Source organism: Mycteria americana, chromosome 3 (assembly GCF_035582795.1).
Source record: "Mycteria americana isolate JAX WOST 10 ecotype Jacksonville Zoo and Gardens chromosome 3, USCA_MyAme_1.0, whole genome shotgun sequence".
NCBI classification, from domain to species: Eukaryota; Metazoa; Chordata; class Aves; order Ciconiiformes; family Ciconiidae; genus Mycteria; species Mycteria americana.
Window position 1 is genome coordinate 114,500,287 of NC_134367.1, and position 18,664 is coordinate 114,518,950.

Below are 18,664 nucleotides of genomic sequence, written 5' to 3' on the forward strand. Positions count from 1 at the left end.
AATTTACGCCACCATCTTGGATGAAGGCAAGCAGCACCCTGCCCTCACCCAAGATGGCCGCCGCAGCGAGGGGGCGGGCGCAGCGGCCTCCGTCGGGAGCCGGGCCCGCGCGGGGGCCGCCGGGACGGCGGGGGTGTGTCGCTGGCGGCGTGAGGCGGCCGCGGCTCCGCCCCGGGCTATATGAGGCGGCGGCGGCGGTGGTGGCAGGGAGGGCGGTGAGCGGCTGGCTGTGCCTGGGCGACATGGCTTTGCTCCGGGAGGACGCGCAGAGCAAGGTGAGGGCGGCAGCAGCGGCCCGGTTCCAGCTGAGGCGAGCTGTGGACGTGCGGCCGTGCCCCGCCGGGCTGAGGGCTAGGCTGAGGGCCGCGCTCAGCTCCGGGCTGGCCCCGCGGGGTGTGAGCTCCTCGCCCTCTCTCCCCCCGGCAGCACTGGGGCAGTGACAGGTTTTTATTTTTGTGCGGTTTAGTGTTTGTATTTCAATTACTGGGTTTCTTAGTCCTTGCGCTGCTTGCTCCCTGCACCCAAGCTCCTCTGAGGGCAGGTGATCAGGGTGCAGCTGCCCAGGGTGAGCATGGGGTGCTGCCCCTGAAGGAAGAGGTCCCTGGAGAAAGATAAAGAGGGGGGGAAAAAAAGGAAGAAAAGACAGGGTGGGAAGGAGGAGAAGGGGAGGGTTCTGCAGCTGCCACAAGGCAGTGCAGGCTGTGAGCAGAGCACCCAGTTTGTGGCGGGAGCAGGGTGACAGGCACAGCCTTGGAGCTGCAGGAGCTGGGCCTGCTGGGGGGATGAAGGAGCTGGACCTGCTTGTCAGGACCTGTGGCTGGGTGCTAGCGATGAAGTGCTGTAGGTGCTTCTGCTAGAGGTGTTTAAACTTGCTCTTCCTCCCTGGGTCAGCTGCCTTGTGTGTTTGTGACCAGCCTTCCTGGTTGTGTGGCCTGTGTTAATTAGGCTGTCAGCTGTCACTTCAGCTGTGATGCCTCTCTCCTTTAGTTGTCACATCAGTAGCTGACTTGGTTTTCCTTTCTCTGTAGTAGTGTTGAAGCTTTAAGTGCCAAGGAGGCTTATGTCTTGTCTTTGAGGGAGCATGGGGTGTTACCCAATGTTAAGACACTCAACTTCTCAGAGGAAATGCAAATTAAATGTGAGAAGAGGAACTTTGTGTATTAATGTGTGTGTATGTAGAGAGTGCTTGGAATTATTTTGCATACTGGACAAGCTGCCTAGCTTAATCTACCTAGTTTAATAACTACCCCCAACACACCTTGAATAGAAGGTAAGACAGCCCTGTAACAGTCTGAGCTGCCTATTTGACTTTAATACTGTTGCATCTGAATGTAGTCTTGCATTGTGACTAAGCGTAACTTATTTGCAGGAAGATGACTTGTGTTTTAAGCTCTTAAGGGTGCTTAAGTCTTTTCAGTCTGTGTTTTCTCCAGCCTTTTGGAAGATGTGTATTAGCTGCCTTGAGGGCTAGAAATACACCTGCCTTGAATAACTTTTTTTAGATAACTTCCTTTCACCTGCTTCTTTTGCATATGAATCTTTTAAAACAATTTTGATCCACTAGAACAGGCAAAAGTTTGTTGAACAAGTCTTTTCTAGTTATTTGCTTTGAGCTGTGAATTAGCCAGTGCTTTAACCTTTTTCTGCTGCATGTGAAACTATTAGTATAAAAGTATCTGCTATTTGAGAATACTGAGTCAAAGGCATGACAGGCTTGCAGGACCTGCAGGTGATGGGTGGAGGGGAAGGTAAAATATCAACTGTCTTGCAGCAATTAGTAACTTTGAGTGTTTATGTGCCCTTTCTAACCTAGCAGACAGGAATATTGCAGTGAGGGGAAAAATAAATGTTCTGATGGTGAGGGCTGGAGTAGCTTTAAACTCTAATGCTAAATGGACAAAGATTAACTAGCTTGTTTGAGGTAGTAGGGCTGTCTTGGGATTCCAGCAGCAGGGGGGAGGATAGAAATACTCCTATCTTGTCTGTTCCTGTTTAGGTAAGGAAACAGCAACATGGAACTGGTGTGTGGCCAGTAGATAAACCCTATGCCTATAAAGTAAGCTTCATTAGGTATTAACCTTGAATAGGAATCATTGGTAAGTATAAACTAAAAACTGACCCTGAAGTGGTGAAGCAGGAGAGGATCAGGATATGTAGGAAGAGGAAGGGAGGGTAGGATAAGGGTGGTTGGAAGTGCAGTGGGAAAGATGGTGTAATCTGTCATGGGGAGGAAAAGGCACTTCAGAAAGTGAAGCCAGTAGTGGGACTGCCAAGCTAAGCTTGTGCAAATACCCTGGTATTTCTTAATGTCAGGGGCTTGATAGTATTTTAAAGGCTCCAGTCTGCAGTTAAACTGTTCTAGATCAAAATACTGAGAGTGAGTATTGTAACCCCTCTTTCTCAGAACAGTCAGTGGAAGACAAAATGGTATGTCATAGCCTGGGACTTGCTGTTATCACTCCTGAACAGTGGTTCTCAGTGCTAGACAGCTTCTGCTATGTGTTCTGGAGGGAACAAGGGCCTACTAGATCTTGCTTATGCTTAGCAAGAAAACTGCTTCTGCATGCTGCTGGGCCTGAAAGCAAGTAGGGAGTTGAACTGCTAGCAAGGTGAAAGTTACTAGATAAGGATAATGTACTGTCAAGGACATATAGTGTCCATGAAGCTGGCCCAGCAGTTTGGGCTAATGACCCAATTTCAAATCCATGGAAGGTGAACAGAGCATGGTGAGGCTGTATTGCTGAGACTCCCTACCACTAGCTCTGGCCTTGCTGCAGAAGGTCAGCAAAACATTCTTGTAGATGCTGATTGTGGCTTAGGGGTTTGCTTCTGTTGCACAATTTCCATTGTAGCTGGGCAGGCTTCATGTTACAGATGGCATATGGGCTAAAAGTGCTTAGCCATAGGCTGTGCTCTGTAGGCAGACTGCTGCAGCAGGGTGGATTTGACCTGCGTTGCCAAAGATGTTGCTTGGCCCCTCAAGCTGAGGAAGCAGTGAGTTGGGTGGAGGTGTCCTGAGTGCTGCTAGGTGGAGCAAGGTGAGTGAGAGGCTTTTACTCAAAATATGGGATCCTTGGATGTTGATAGTGTCTTTCCCACAGCTCCCTGCCTCTGTAAGGAGGTGTGTGACTGCTTGGTTTCTGCAGAGAGTGATGCAGAGATCCCTCTGACAGGAGAACTAAGTGATCAGGCCAGCTTATTGCACAGCCAGTGGCAACAGGTGCTCTGGCTATAGAGGCTGCCTTCTGCTTACTTGGCAAGCACTGCACTTGGTGAGGAATGCCATTTCAATGTGACTAGTTGAGCTGTTATTCCCTCTCTATCTTTGTTTTAAGCAAAATAATTAAACCATTGCATCACTGGAGTTCTACAGTACAAAGTCACAAATTTGGGAAAGCATTTTCTATAGCATAAGTAGCAACATGAAGACTGCATGCAAGAAGACTGGTTCAATTTTCCTAGTTATATGTAACTCGGTCTACTTCAGGACTGTTTCAGCTGAATGTCACAGAGCTAACAGCAAGTCTGTCACAAAGGCTGCAAAACCAAAGCTTCACATATACTCTATTGGCTCTTTACTGCTGCATGTGTGCAGTGTACTTCTGGACATATTTTTAGTATCTTGATTAAAGGGAAACTTAAGCTACTTTTACTGAATATGACTGAAACCTAGTTCTAGCAACTAATGCCACTAATATCTGCTGGCCAGATACTCTGAAAGTCTGCTGGTTAACTCCTGGGTGTTGAAACAAGGCCCTCTGAAACTGAGGACTCTGTATACACTGCCAGAAAACATAATGATCTGTTAGTGCTCTCCAGAGAGCACTTAAACTAGTTTAATTAGAAAGACTACTCTGTAAAAAGTAATGGATTCTGGGTAGTGGCAGATGTAATTACTGCTGAAGTCTTGTTTGTGGCTGTTGCTTGAATGACAGCTGGGAGGTAATCAGTAAGAGGAGAGGTTTTTTATAAGGTAGCTGACAACAAGCAGAAAGCTCTGTGACATGTAAACTCTTGTGGAAGGGCTCCTTGCTCCTTCTGGGAGCCTGGCTATGTAGAAAACCCCTGGATTAATTTGACTTTGGGAACAAATATGGATTCTTATTCTGCTAGCAATCGGATGTTGTATACAATTGCTTGCACTGGCAGATTCTTTTGTTAGAATGCAGAAGTAACACAGAGTAATCTAGAACTGATGCTGAAACTGCAAAGGGTGTAACTTTAAAAGCAGCAGTTCAGGCCATTCAACAGAACTAAGCAGCTTCAGTGGCTGAGGGCCGTTGCCTTCCACTGGATGCTTGCGAGCATGAAGATGTGTTTGCCTAGGGTGAGGTCTGATCAGAAACTTATGTCTATGAAGTTGAAGCCTGGGTAGCTGATGGTCATCACTGGATTGTATTTAAATGATCCAGCTCTTTTGGGTTTTTTTTTTGTAATATCTCTAAGCAATAGGAAAAGAGCAAGTGCTGTAAAACTCTACCTGGATTGGTCAGAGTAATGCTCTCTATCTCTTCTCTTGGGCTTACAGACCAGGTGATTTATACTGTTCTAATTAGTACCATAATAGCTATTTTTAGTCTTCTGGTCCTAAAGCTAGAAACATTAATCAATATGATGACTGACTTATTCTGGAGGGCTCTGCTTGATGTCTTGTTCTAATTTCCAGGTCAGACACTTGTGGTGGATAGTATCTTTACTGAACAGGGAAAAGGGTTTCTTCAGGATTCAAGAAAAACTGGGGATCCCAATACAAGTCACTAGAGACATGAGCCTAGAAGTGGAAGGCATCAGAGCAGCTGTAACAGTTGCTGTAGTCATTGCAAACCAGAAACTTCTAAGCTGTTTCTGAGAAGGGGAAATGAGAGATGAAAGTGGGGGCACTGTGCTGGGTTTGGGTGAGTGTTTCAGTTTGCAGTCCAACCCAGCTGTTTCCCCACTGTGCTGCTCCAGCAGTCACCATCCTCTGTACCTCTTTGGGCATGTGCTGCAAGTAAGGAATAATCTCTCACCAGCTGCTGGGCTTGGATTATATTCCTTCCCCACCCCCCAAGGGTGTTGTGGGACAGAATGGTTTCTGGTAACTGGGACAGGGAAACTTCAGTTCTCTTGCCCACTGCCTTGAGTGCAGAGAGGAAGCAATGATGTCCTAGCAGAGAAATGCCTCCAGATACAAAGAAGCTGCCAGGCATCACAGACTGGAGAGCTAAAATGGAGTAGTTTCCTGGGAAGGTCTGGTATTGGGTGCCTGCTGTGATAAAGGAACAAGCCTGGGGCCTGGAGATAAAAGTTTAATTCCTCTGCTCTGCACAGCCTTCATGTGACCATGAGCAAGTTGGTCTTCACTCCTGCTTGTCAGATGGGTGTAGGAGAGATGGTGGAATGAAAGGTTCTGAATGATGAGCTGCTACTGCTGCAGGAGCAGGTGCTTGTGTTGATCAAGGGTGGGTTAATGCCTTCTAGAGCTGTGGTAACAAGGGGGGCTTCTTGCTTCCAGTTCATCGGAGATATGCTGCCCCAGCACTTTCTGTAGGGAAACAAACCACTCTGTCGTCCTGAAGTTAGACGGTGTGAATGCTCTCTTTGTACTCTGAGCCTTGCTGCTGTGATTGTGTAATCCTAAAGGTCTCTGGCCTGGAGTTAGGAGCCCATAGTGACCTTTGCAGGACTAGAGCAGACCAGTGGTTTTATAATCCTCGGTTTCATATGGCTCCAGGTCCTTCACTGAAGACCAGACTCCTGAAGGGTAGAGGTGATAATCCTGTGCTGTCTTCAAACAGTGATATGCTTGATGTTTGAGCCTGTAGTGGCCTTTAAGTATAGGCTGAATCGTGTACATTTACAGCAGATGTTTAGGGTAGGAGAGGTACAAGATTTTTTTTTAGCAAGCGGTTTCATGTAGTCCTGAGGGGCAGAATCCCACCACTGTATATAGAAGTGTTCTTGATTTGTGTCCTGTTTCTGGGCTGGTCTCACACTTTGGGCTCTATGTATAGTAAATACTGCTCTGGACTGCACAGCTGAGCACTGCTGCTGACTCCTAGTTGCTTCTGTGTAAAAAAAAAAAAAAAAAAAAGGCCCTGCTGGGGCAATAAGCTCTCCTGCAGTAGCATTCCTGGGGATTGTTGAAGCTGTAGGTTATGTGTTCTTGCTCCCTTGCCTCTACAGTTTATGGTGCTAGTGCAGGGGAGAAATGCCTGTGACAAGTGAACTGCTTTAATTTGACAAAGCAGTACTATCTTGTGTCCATACCTGCCCATCTTTTGTGCAGGCAACTACTAGACATGGAGGGTGTGCAGACAGCATCTAATCACAGGTTACTTTCTCCACAAAACTTAATAAGAAAGTTCACAAATTCAGGACTGGCTGATTTGTGTAATCCTTTCTTTAGTTTAGCTGAGAGGAAGCAGTTTCCTTTGGGTTATCATACTTCCCAGACTCAGCAGTTCATATTGTTAGCACTGCTGATCCTGTTTGGACAGTAAAGATAAGTAAGCAGGATGCAAAACACTTGAGCCTGCATCTCACTGCTTTGGCTGCTAGCGTTATCTGGCTGGGAGACACTAATGAACTTGCCTTTCAGTTGGCAACAGACAGTGAGCTGTGTTCCCAGTGAAACTGTTGTCTGAATGGTGGCCTTCTAACTATCCTTCCTCTAGTGCTTGAATGGGGCAGCTTCTGCCTAAACCAGTGCCAGTGACCTCTGAACCATGCACCTTTGTGCTGTTTGGTCTGTGCCTTCCTAGCAAGTACCAGAATCACATGCCTGTAGGGGGATATAATATTCTGTCCCATAGGTGGCTGGAGAGAAGCAACTGTCCTGTTGGGGTCCCTGTAGCGTTTGGAGTCCCACCATGTCCATTTGCACTTGAGCAGTGCTGGGACTGTTAAGAACTGTGTTCCAGGGCATGCTATGTAAGCTCAACATCCTTGCTTGCTGCCAAGGCAATACCCAGAATGGGATAAAAGCCTTCTGTCCTACGGAAGTCAGAATGGGAAAGTCAGTGTGCTGCATACAAGATCTTTCCATAGTCATAAGGCTTACAAAGGTGTATCTCTTACCTACCTCCTTCTAACTCTAGCTAACAGCTAGTGTGCAGCAGATAGAAGTCTTTTTAATGTGATGGGAAGAACGAGGGTACAGTGACTGGGATATCTCTCACTTAGGCATGAGAGCCTGCTCATAGATGATAGCAGTAACCGTCAGTGGTAGTGGGAGTCTAGGCAGGGGCAGGCTGGTTAGAGGCGAATGCATGCTAGCCTGACAGCTGTGTCCTCTGCAGGCAGTCGGAGAGACTTGTCTGCCCGCTCTGGGCTGCAGTACACAGATGGCCAGACTAGGGGGAGGGAGTTTCCAAAGCTTTTGGAAGCAAAGCTTCACCTTATAAAGGCCAACCTCTCAACAGTTCTTACGCAGCTTTACAGAAGCTTAAGGCAGCATTCAAGCTATCTGTGATTTGAATGCTGAGGATTGCTCAGATGCTGTCTGGTACTGTTTGCTTGTGGGCTTCAGTGCTGAAACTTGTGCTTAGCAGGTGGTCGGGGCAAGCTCCTGGCTGGTGGGGTCTGTGTGCTAGTATGCTGCAGGGTGGTGAAACAACATTAGTCGTGGCCCAGTTATCTAGCTTGCTTTCCTGGGAAGGCATTCAGAATTATCTCTATAAAGGATAATCTCAGGATTCAGCCTGGCTCTGATGGTCACTTTTCAGCAAACTTCCTGTGTTGTGACCTTGATCTCTGGTAGTCTCTCCCTTATGCAGAAAATATAGAGTGGTTTGTTAGGCTGCAGCACTGAAGGGAGGGCCTCTTAGAAGATGGCTTTCATAGCACAGGAACCACCATAATGTGATAGCCTAACGTTCCTGCATGCTGGAATACAGATGACTGAAGCTGGTGATCACTAGTGTCTAATAGCTTGTAAAATTCAATTCCTTGGTATCTAAATACATGATTCTACTTGATGTAAGAACTGGATGTATGCGTTAATCTTGGTAATCTATGCTGGATATGCCTAAACTTTTTTGCTTGCTTCTGAGGTCCTGTAGGGAATTGAAGCCATTTGTTTTCAATGGTTGGGTGCAAGCAGTGAAGTACAACTTGATAAAGGAAGTTCAAATCGTAAACCAGAGGAGAAATGGGCTGGTGGCTATGCTGAATCTTACTGCTCATGAATGTACCCTGGCCACTTCCCTGGCTTCCCAGAACAGGGTGGCATGCTGAACATCAAGGCCTCGTCTGCTCTGAGTTAGAAAGTGCTGTCCTTGTGAGGAATTTCAGTAGGATTATGACTTGAGGATGTTAGTGGTATATACCCTAGAGCATCTTCAACTGAGAAGGCTATTTCACTGCTCTAGAAAAGTTTGTTTGAATTGTATTCTGGGCGTAGGCTGTTGGAATGAAGAAATGAGCCCCCAAAGGAAGGCTCTGTTTAAGGCCTGTCTGAAGCACTGGGAAGGCAAGCATGGTCTTTATTGAACCTGGTATGCTCTGAGGTCTCCTGTAAAGGGTTCCACACATAGCATGCTTGGAAACCTCTTCTGACCTGCTCTAAGTGGAAACAAATAGTAATAAAATGTTGCTAGACACAAAGCTCTAAGATGAGACCTGGATTTAGGAGAGGAAGAGACTTGCAGTTACAAGCAACGAATAGCTTTTTGTAAAGCAAAATTCAGATATCTTTGAGGCTAGTTCTGGTAGTAGCTTACTGAGGCTTTCTTTAACAGCAAATGTGCATTCTAGCAGCAATGAATAACATGATGCCAGGTATCCTGAAAATAAGATTAAACAGGTGCAGTGTTAGTGCCACAGTGTTCTTGGGTTTTGGTTCCATTTCTGGCAAACAGTTGGCTCTTAGATTTTATGGGAGCCTAAAGAGGTTTCATGCCCCATTTTTCTCCAAGGTCAGCTGTTCTGCCACATATTGTGGAGGCACAGGATAACAAAGAGAACTACTAGGGTTGTTGCTATCTTCTAAATGGCATATAGGCTTTGGCTTGATGTGCTCCAAGTAACAAGCTGGAGAAGTACTGGAAGGAGGATGCTTCTTTTGAGAGAAGACTTCCTAAGTACCTCTAGTGTGAACTCTAACAATTGGTTCTTCAGACTTTAAGCTAACAAGCCTTTTTCCTTTCCTGTGTTTAGAAGGGAAGGCTTGTCACAGTGATGTGCAGGTAGTGTTAAGGCTGTCATGCTTGTCCATATGTGCTGTTCCTGGAGGCAGTTGTTTAGTGCAACGTGGTTCTTGTTGACAGCTGATGACCAGTCTAGCTTCACTAAACCTACTTGATGCTTGACCAAGGCTTTACTGTGAATTCTGTTGCAGCTGAGGTCTGTATCTGTAGACCTGAATGTTGATCCTTCTCTCCAAATTGATATACCTGATGCCTTAAGTGAAAAGGACAGAGTAAAGTTCACTGTGCATACTAAGGTAAGATCATGGAGTAGAAAGTGGTCTTCATAAATGTTATGCAAGTAATCTGTGTATTTGCAATATGCATACCTGTAAAGATGGGCTTGGCAATGAAGGAAATCTAATTAGATGGAGCTTTTCCACTTAAAGGTGGCCTGAGGTTGTGTATATATGCAGAAACTTCAGATTTCCTAAGACGTGAACACTCTCTAAATAGAGACAAGGTAGCTGATACACTAGATTGGCTTTGCTGAAGAATCCTAGCTTGACACCAGAAGGCTGGGGGGTAGGGGTGGGGAAACCAGCTACTGTGAAACTTCACAAAATAAACTGCATTAATGCTGTTCCACAACAGTGCCTTTTCTTTAAATAGTCTCTTTAGTAGTAAGCCTTTCAAATGAGTGCCAACTCAGCTAAAAGGGAGTAGGCGAGGCTCTTACTAGGCAAAATAGCTTCCTTTGGAAATAGACAGAACTGTTTCTAAAAGCACTAATTTACAAAACAGTAGGGCTTCTATATCTTCTCTTCCAGACTACACTGCCAGCTTTTCAAACCCCTGAGTTTTCAGTTACAAGGCAGCATGAAGACTTTGTGTGGCTGCATGATACGCTCACTGAAACTGAAGAGTATGCAGGACTCATTGTAAGTACTTCCTAAAAAATGTAATTCTAAATGAAAGACTATGGTGATTTAAAGTGCATAGTAGTAAGGGCATGAAGTCTGCTTTACCAATGTTACTAGTGTTTCATGACTTGGGTATTCCCTATGCTTCCTTTTGCCCTAATTCCCAAACAACTTTAGTGGTATGGCGCTCTGTTAACTTTCCATATAGCTTGGAGCAGCAAAAAAGCTCAATGCTGTGAGAGTTCCTGACTCTATGGTGGTATTAATTCACTGCCTGAAGATAACACAGTGAAATACTCTGTTAAATATAGTCTTTCTTTTCTATCATGATTTTTTAGGAGGCCATGTGGGCCACAGAAGATGGCTGGCTACAGGGTGGATTATAGAGGCTGTTCTTCTCTGTTGGTTTCCCTCCTGGGGCAAGGGTAGCACAGAGCTGAGAGGGGCAAAGAGGGGTCTAGACATCAACATGCCTCTAGAATTCTTGGGTGCAGAGCCTTGCTGGCTTGCCATGGCCAGGCAAAAGGCCCTCCTTCCAGAGAAGGCTAGAAGTGATTTTGGGAAACTTTATTTGCTAGCATCTATCGCTAACCAATTCCTTGGCTAGGTACCTCCAGCGCCTTTAAAGCCTGACTTTGATGGTCCCAGAGAGAAGATGCAGAAGCTAGGGGAAGGAGAAGTGTCTATGACAAAAGAAGAGTTTGCCAAAATGAAGCAAGAGCTAGAAGCGTAAGTAGAATGAGTCTACTGCCAAAAGCTGCACTTAGTTGCTCTCCCAGGAGGCTTCTTTTACTTGGTGGTAACTGATCTTGAGTGTGACTGTTTTGAAGGGCGTCTACTGCTGCATAATCTTTAAAATCCTGGAGCTGGGCTGTTGCCAAAAGCTTCTCTCAAACTGGAAAACTTCCTAGGAAAAGAGATTGAAAATAGCTTCTCTATCACTGGCTAGCTATTTCAGAAGCATGCAGTTGAATATTTTCACTGGATAAACTTAAAGTAATTCTTTGTATATTGAAGAAGGCAGTACAAGAGGGGATCTCAGTCTGTTCTTTCCTTTCAGTGAATACCTCGCTGTCTTTAAGAAGACTGTATCATCGCATGAAATCTTCCTTCAGCGGATTTCTTCTCATCCTGTGCTCAGCAAAGATCGCAATTTTCATGTTTTCCTGGAGTATGACCAGGATGTAAGACACTTTTTTGTTTCCTTTCAGAGTGAGGCAAGGTGTTAGGAGTGCTGTCACTCTTCTGGGCATAGTCAGAATGTTATGTAAATCTGTGTGCAATGTCAGCAAGCAAATATTGCCAGTACTTCTGTGAGATGATTAAAGGATGAAAGCCTGACCTTTAGACATTTTTCTGCTATAAATCTCATAGTGTTTCTTAATCCTAGTCAAGTTGGTTAGGAAGCCAACTTTGTATGTCCTAACATCTTAGGAAAAAGTGTGGTTCAACTGTACCTGTGCTGTGTTGCATGGTCCTAAAATGGAAGAATGGAGGTGTATTAAAGTTAGTCCTGCATCTGTTTTGTTACACCTAATTATGAGTGGATGCTGGTCCAAGATATGTAAGGAGAAACTGAGGGAATGGGAAAAATCTGTGGCACAGAATAGTTGAACAAGTTCAAGTCAAGCCATTTGTTACATGAGCCATCTTTGTTCAGCTTATATGGGTATTATGGAGAGCTTGGAAGTCAGCCTGCTCTGTCATATGCTAGATATAAATGATGATACAACACTGCAAGTGTCAAAATTGTCATTTTTTCCCCCCCTCGGGATGACTTTAAAGCTGTCCTGGCCTCTCTGTTGCAGCTGAGTGTTCGGAGGAAAAACACAAAAGAGATGTTTGGTGGCTTTTTAAAAAGTGTGGTAAAGAGTGCTGATGAAGTCCTCTTCTCTGGAGTCAAGGTAGGGTAGTTGGTTTACCTCTTACTTGGCCTAATCTTGATGTTCTTGCTTCCTGCTCCAGGGAAGTTAGTTATGTCTGCTTCAGGCTTGATGTGCGTGAGGCTCAGTTACTAATGCTAACCTTCCTTGTTACTGATGTCCCAAGTTGGGTGGAGTTGCCTATATTAATTTTGACTTCTGTAGAAATAAGACGTTGAAGCTATAGGGTGTTAAAAATTTAAGTGTCTACTTAAAGTTTCTGGTTGATGCACAAGAGTTGCCTTAACACCTGGTACTGGTGGGGAGGAAGGAATTACACCTTCAGCAAATGTGCTTGTGGCTTTTGTCTGCTTTGGAGCTCTGAACAAACATGACTTATGGGTTTCTGCTTGCACTAGATGAGATCAAATACCAAAGACTCCTGTAACTGGTCCAGCTCCAGCTTTTCTATCATGTTGCCATGGTAGCTCTTTCTAATAGACTTGCTGTCCTAAACACAATGTCATGAAACATTACAGTACATACAATGTTTGGTGTGGATGTGAAGCAAGCTTGTGAAACTGCTTACTGCAGGCCTGGGAAGTAAAATTCCAACAGTTGATAGCCCTCTAATACCAACTTACTGGCTGTTTCGGACAACCTGCAGTGTTGAATAGTTGAGTGTCCAGTCCATCTTCACTTTGTCATGAAGAAACTTGCCAAACAGCTTGGGTTGTCAAACCCTTGGCTCAGGGTCTTGCCTTTAACTCTGTTCTTCAGTAGAGATTGATGGGCATGATGCTCAGGTGGCTATGGTTATTTCTTTGGCCCTTCCCAAAATAGGGAAGAGCTTGTATTCTGCAGTAATGTAACTGACTTAATGGGACATACTCTCTTTCAGGAAGTAGAAGACTTTTTTGAACAAGAGAAGACTTTTCTTGTAAACTACTGCAACAGAATCAAGGACGCATGTGCAAAAGCAGATAAGATGACAAGATCTCATAAAAGTGAATCTTTTCAAAGACTTTTCTAAAGACCTTGCAGTCTTGCTGATTTCAGCTTGAAAAACCTTGTTTTGTTCTTGCAGATATTGCAGATGACTATATTTATACTTCAGCTTGCTTGAACAGCCTGGCATTAGAAGAACCTACAGTTATCAAAAAGTAAGCAATTCTAACTGTTCATAAACATATCCTGAGTCTGGGAATATCAAGTTCCTTCTGTAAAATCTAGGGTATTGAGTCATAGCTGGTTTGAGTTTCTTGAATTTCAAGCAAGTGGCATTGAAACTTTCTTTTGCTCCTGGTACAACAGACCTAAAATTATCACTTGCATCTGACTCTTAACTAGCTGATCTCTTGCCAGTTGTGCCCTAGAGGTGTATTGTGCTGATCATCAAAGCTCCTTCTAAACAGAGGACTTCTTAAAATGTTTTTCAGGTCACTGAAACTCCCAGAGAATACGGGAGAAAGGGGTTATGCATCTGTGTTCTAATGTCCTGTTAAAAACAACCACAGCTTACACGAGGCCTGTATTATCTTCTGGACGTTTGAAGTTCTGGAATAGTAGGGGCTTTTTAAGCTATGGAAGCTTAGTCACCTTTTCTGAGGTGAATTCTTCCACCTCTCAACTTTGCTATCAATTTACCAAGACCTTATTAAAACAGAGGATATAGCTGAATAAACAAGACAGTTCATCCCTCTTGGAGTGTAGCAGTGGGGAAATTCTCCACAAGACCTTTCTCATCTAGATATCAGTGTTGTTACTTTAAATGGTGTCTAGCTGCTCAACTGTACTAGTCCGTTAGGCTGGAATCAGCACCTCTTGCACTGAACCTTTTGTCCAGGTCTGCCTAGACCCGAGTTCTTTTCAAGCTGTTGTCTGGGTCTGTATGGAGGAGTAAACTCCAGCCTTCAGCTTTTTGGTTTCCTGTCTGTTGATCCCAGCACTTATCAGACTAAGAAGTATCTAAAACTTATTTATGCATTTTTTCCCCTAGGTACTTGTTGAAAGTTGCTGAGCTCTTTGAGAAACTCAGGGTAAGAGGAGCTTTGGAGGGGAAAAAGAATCTCTGAATCTGAATGTTGCTGTTTCCTGTTACATACCAACTATCTTATCTTTTCTGCAGAAGGTAGAGAGTAGAGTTTCATCTGATGAAGACTTAAAGCTCTCTGAACTGTTGAGATACTACATGCTCAATATAGAAGCTGCTAAGGTGAGAACAGTTTTCTTTCTGAAGCTTAGTTTTTATGGGCATCATGACTCACTCATGGTATTCTTTGTTTTAAGGTGACAGGAAGGGGGACCCTTCTTTTGCCTAAGAAATGTGGCACTCCTAAACCACAGCAGAATATAGAATCCATATATAGGCTAGCTGCAGTCCAGCCCACTTACAGAAGGGCTGTTTAAGATCTCTGAGCAGTTTTTCTTTGGTATGTAGAGAGAAAGAACTAATTAGATTTCTGTAAGTTAAAGCAAACTAAATTTGAGTCTGCAGAAGCATTCTAACCCTTCCCCTGCCTGAGTACTCATGACTTGTCAGTAAAACCAATGATTACTACCTAAATCCTGAAGTAAATCCCAACTACTAAAGTACTTTATCATGAATATGCAGTAACATGTGAAGGCTATTGGAGTCTGGATTTCCAAGAGGGGTTTGGTAAACTGATGTGACTGTAAAAGCCTTGCTAGCAACTCTTTTTCTAATCAATACTTGACTTGGCAAGGGGGCAACTATGCTGAGAAAGGGTATCTAGGTGTAACCTGATGGGCCTCTTCATCTAGTGTCATACCTCTGATGTCATGTACTCTGGAACAGTCACTACAGGCTCCCTCTGTGGTGTACTGCTATTTAGATATCAAGACTATACTCCTGCTAGGTTAGAAAGGAATTGGCACTGGACCTGCACTCTGCTTCTCATGTCTAGGTTCGTATAGTGCTTCTGTCAAACTGTCAGATCTCCAACGAATTAAATAATAGTGTATCCCTTACTGGAAGCAGACTGAGGGAATTCAGAAAGTGCTATTACTCCTTAGTGGAGAGGCCCGCCTTACAGAAGGATAAAGCTACTTTAAGGGAAGAAGCAATGCCTACAGCATCCCTCAGACTTCCTTGACTAAGGCACAAGTGGCTGTCCTGAATATTTGATACTGCACCTGTGAAAGGCTTCTGTTGCTATGCTCTTAGCATAGCAGGTTATAATAGCTTGTTGGAAGAAGCAGAATCTGGTGCTGAAAGAAGTGAAACCTCCTGCTGTGAAGGTAGTTGTAACCTTGATTTGGGAAGTAGTCCTCTTAAGGCTTTGATGCACTATTCCTGTCTACTTTCAGGACCTTCTGTACAGACGTACAAGGGCTCTTGTCGACTATGAAAACTCGAACAAAGCTCTAGATAAAGCCAGACTAAAGAGCAAGGACGTCAGGCTGGCTGAGGCACATCAACAGGATTGTTGTCAGAAGTTTGAAAAGATTTCAGAATCTGCAAAACAAGGTAAAACAGGCTTTGCTGTATTTATGCTAAAGGGAGATCTTGATGCAGTCCAGGTCTCCATCTGACCTTCAACTACCAAAGGCTTCTGAACACTCTCCTGAAGCAAGTAGTCTGGACATCCCAAGGGCAGTATGGATGCCTGTAACATTAATGCTGCTACATGTTTAAGAATTATTGTCTGAAGCAGAGAAATGTCAGTACTAGACCGATCTTAATTAAAAGCCCCTAGTATTTGCTTTCCAGACTGAACTCTTGTTCTCAGCCTCCACCTGAAGGTAACTACTCAGGCTTCTGATTATCTCAATTAGAACTGTGCAAACAGGCTTTTGCTCTGTCCCAGCACAGCTGAGTGCCTCATACAGAGTTGCAAACACTGGTTCTTAGTAGGTGCCTTTGGACAATATAAAATGGAGGAAATGCTTTCATAGTACACATGCTACTCCTTTAATGTTCTTGGTTTTTACATGTTCTGTGTTCTCACAGAGCTTGTGTGGCTTACTTCTGTTTTATTCCAGTTGTCTTCCTACAAAACCTTTCTGTTGTAGACAAACTGTCTGTTTCATTGCCAAGTTGTCAGTGTCATGTGATGAATGCATCTTCTGGCTAGAAACAGCAAGACTAACTCTTGAACCTTTTTGTGGTCAAATACTGTAACTAGAGCTGTACAACAGAACTCATGAAACATAAGGGGCATTACTGAAACTTCAGTTGCACTTTGTACATCTGTCTTGTCTTTGTTTGTCCTTTCTTCCCTACAGAACTGATGAGCTTCAAACAGAAGAGAATAGCAGCATTCCGTAAAAACTTAATTGAAATGGCAGAACTGGAAATAAAACATGCAAAGGTGTGTTCTTTTTGGAATTTAACAGGCATAACTTGAGAGAAGTGAGTACTGTGTAACTTGGAGGATTTGCTGGGTTCCCTTTAAAACTAGGAAGTGTAAAATAGAACAGCTGGGCTCTTTAGCCAAGATCTGAAGAGGCGGAGGAAAAGTGAAAAGCTGTAGGTGTAGTGCATATAAAGAACAAATGCTGACAGTCTTATCTGTCTCATGCACAAAGTCTGTTTTCAGGTTGTCACTCCTAGGACACTAGCCTATTGCACTGCAAGTGAGAAGTCTCAATTTTGCAGGTAGTACACAACAGCTCACCTAACTTCCCATGAGGCAGTCTCATCTGTGGGGTTTGACCCCTCCCGAATCTAGAGGCAGCTGCTGCTTCAAGTGTTGCTGAGTGCTGTGAGAGCACATCCTGCAGCTTGTGATCTAGCTGTCAGCCTCTCACTTGGCTTGTCAGTGAAGGGGGACACTGGCTTTGTAGCAGTCTCTGCTAGGCTTTACTGAGCAGGCTTGAAGTAGGCTGTGGAGACCACACCATGTACTGCCAGCTTAATCGAGGAAAGTGTACACAGGTTACAGGGTCCGCTAATTTAGTGCAGAGAACAAAGCCTCAGGAAGAGGTAACTATGCATCCTCAGCTTCTTTTTTTCCTTCTTCCTTTGAAGAAGGAAAGTCTAATATCCCACTCCCTGAGAGTCCTGGACTTCATCACAGGTAGCTACTTCATTGCTGAGCTTGAATGTGACATACAAAAGGCTTGACAATGCTGCTCAGTTTGGCCCACTTTAAAAACTTACTACTCTCTCTTGCCCCCCCCCCCCCCCCCCCCCCCCCCCCCAACTGAGTTGTGGTTGCAGGCCTGCAGGAAGAGGCAGATTGCAGACTGTATGATCTGGTTTTGATGCTTTACTGCTTGAATGCTTGTCTCTGCAGTATAAGCTCTTTAGCATTGTCACAGGCTACAAAATCCTGAGATGGACCTACTGTTTTGGAACCTGCTTCATTGTGGAAGGCAGGATTTAAATTATCAATCATACTCATCTGAAACTAATTCTCTTCCTTTCCAGAACAATGTCTCTCTCCTGCAAAGCTGTATTGACTTGTTCAAGAACTAAGACGCCTTATTCTGAAAATGTGAAAAAAGCATCAATTGCACTCAATGGCCAGGGGCAACTTATTGGCTTGACTTAATTAGCTTAAAATAAATATTGTCACTGAGATTGTTTGACTAATACTTAAATATGTTGATAGTGATACATTGACTTTCTTGGTATAAATGAGAACTGAATTGTGTATGAATTGTCTGGATGTAGCTAACATCCTGTTGGCTGATAACTCAAAATACGTCATGTAAGAAATCAATTTGCTGTTGACTGACTTCATCTAGCAGAAAATATTTTCTGATAAGAACTCCTTTTTTGCAGGATCATAAAGTAATCTGTCTCTTCATAGCCCTGATACACTTAAAACTTGCAAGTGGGAGTGACTTATATAAGTGTAGTAATTTTATAAAGTAAATATCTTAACATTCCACTTCCCAGACAGATTTCTACTACAATATATTTTGAATTTCTATAACTACATTCAGTATTTGTACACTTGGGCAATACAGCAAATAAAGATGTCTGATACAACAACAGCTTGTTGTATGGCAAGACTTTGTGTGGGATGTAAAATGACAAACTGAGGTTTCAGGCACAGGCCTATCACAAATTACTCATCACCTGGAGGTCTTCATTCAGAGCACTAGAGACAAATATTTGACTCAATAGGATTGTTCTTGGAATGGGTATTGACACTAAGTGTGGCGACTTCGGGTCATGTTGCTGTTTGAGTAGCTCTTGGAACTTTTACTTCCTATATGCTGCACACAAAGGAAACCAAGCCTTTCAAAAGCATTGATATGTATAGATGGCTTGGACTCCTTCAGACTACTCTACAGTCCTTCATATTTTGTTGATCTTTATACCTCCTGCTAGCAACAAGAGGCTGTTTAAAAATTCAGGGCTTCTGGAAGCATAGCTCTTGCCAGTCTTCTATAAGATAAAACTCTTTAATCTTAGTATGGCCATCTGGGTGTACACTGCCATAGCTGAGGCAACTCAGCCCATAAACCCCAGGGTCATCTTTCTACAGGTTGGCTATCATTTGGTGTATGTGGATATAGGTCAGCAAGCCTTACCCTTCTAAAGGCAGCTTTCAGAGTAAGAAGAGTATCTGAGCCTTGCTTAATTTCTTGTGACTAAACTTCTAATTATGCTCAAAGTAGGCTATGTGGCTATGTTCTGGGCAGACTGTCTGAAGCAGCTTCAACCAGAGAAGCTCTGAGAATGGGCAGCTCAGCGGCAGTACCTAAGGATTGTTCAATAGTTTACTCTTGTGACCTATTGCTTTTTCTTTTTGGTACTCCATGAAAACTGTGCAGGTCTTACCAGCCACACCAT

At 44.0% G+C, this 18,664-nt stretch overlaps 1 protein-coding gene across 2 annotated transcripts; it reads left to right on the forward strand.

Moving 5' to 3' along the window:
• Positions 1–122: 122 nt before the first annotated feature.
• SNX5 (sorting nexin 5) lies at positions 123–17,859 on the forward strand. 2 transcript variants are annotated; one of them, XM_075496622.1, is made up of 13 exons: positions 123–275; positions 9,320–9,424; positions 9,938–10,048; positions 10,638–10,759; positions 11,091–11,214; positions 11,839–11,934; positions 12,794–12,899; positions 12,980–13,055; positions 13,892–13,931; positions 14,021–14,107; positions 15,223–15,382; positions 16,141–16,226; positions 17,288–17,859. In XM_075496622.1, the coding sequence occupies exons 1-13, from the start codon at positions 243–245 to the stop codon at positions 17,333–17,335; spliced, it is 1,194 nt and encodes a 397-aa protein (XP_075352737.1). In that variant the 5' UTR covers positions 123–242; the 3' UTR covers positions 17,336–17,859. The 2 variants fall into 2 exon arrangements, with proteins under 2 accessions (XP_075352737.1, XP_075352738.1); XM_075496623.1 differs by lacking the exon at positions 123–275 and having other exon boundaries at positions 9,915–10,048.
• Positions 17,860–18,664: the final 805 nt, after the last annotated feature.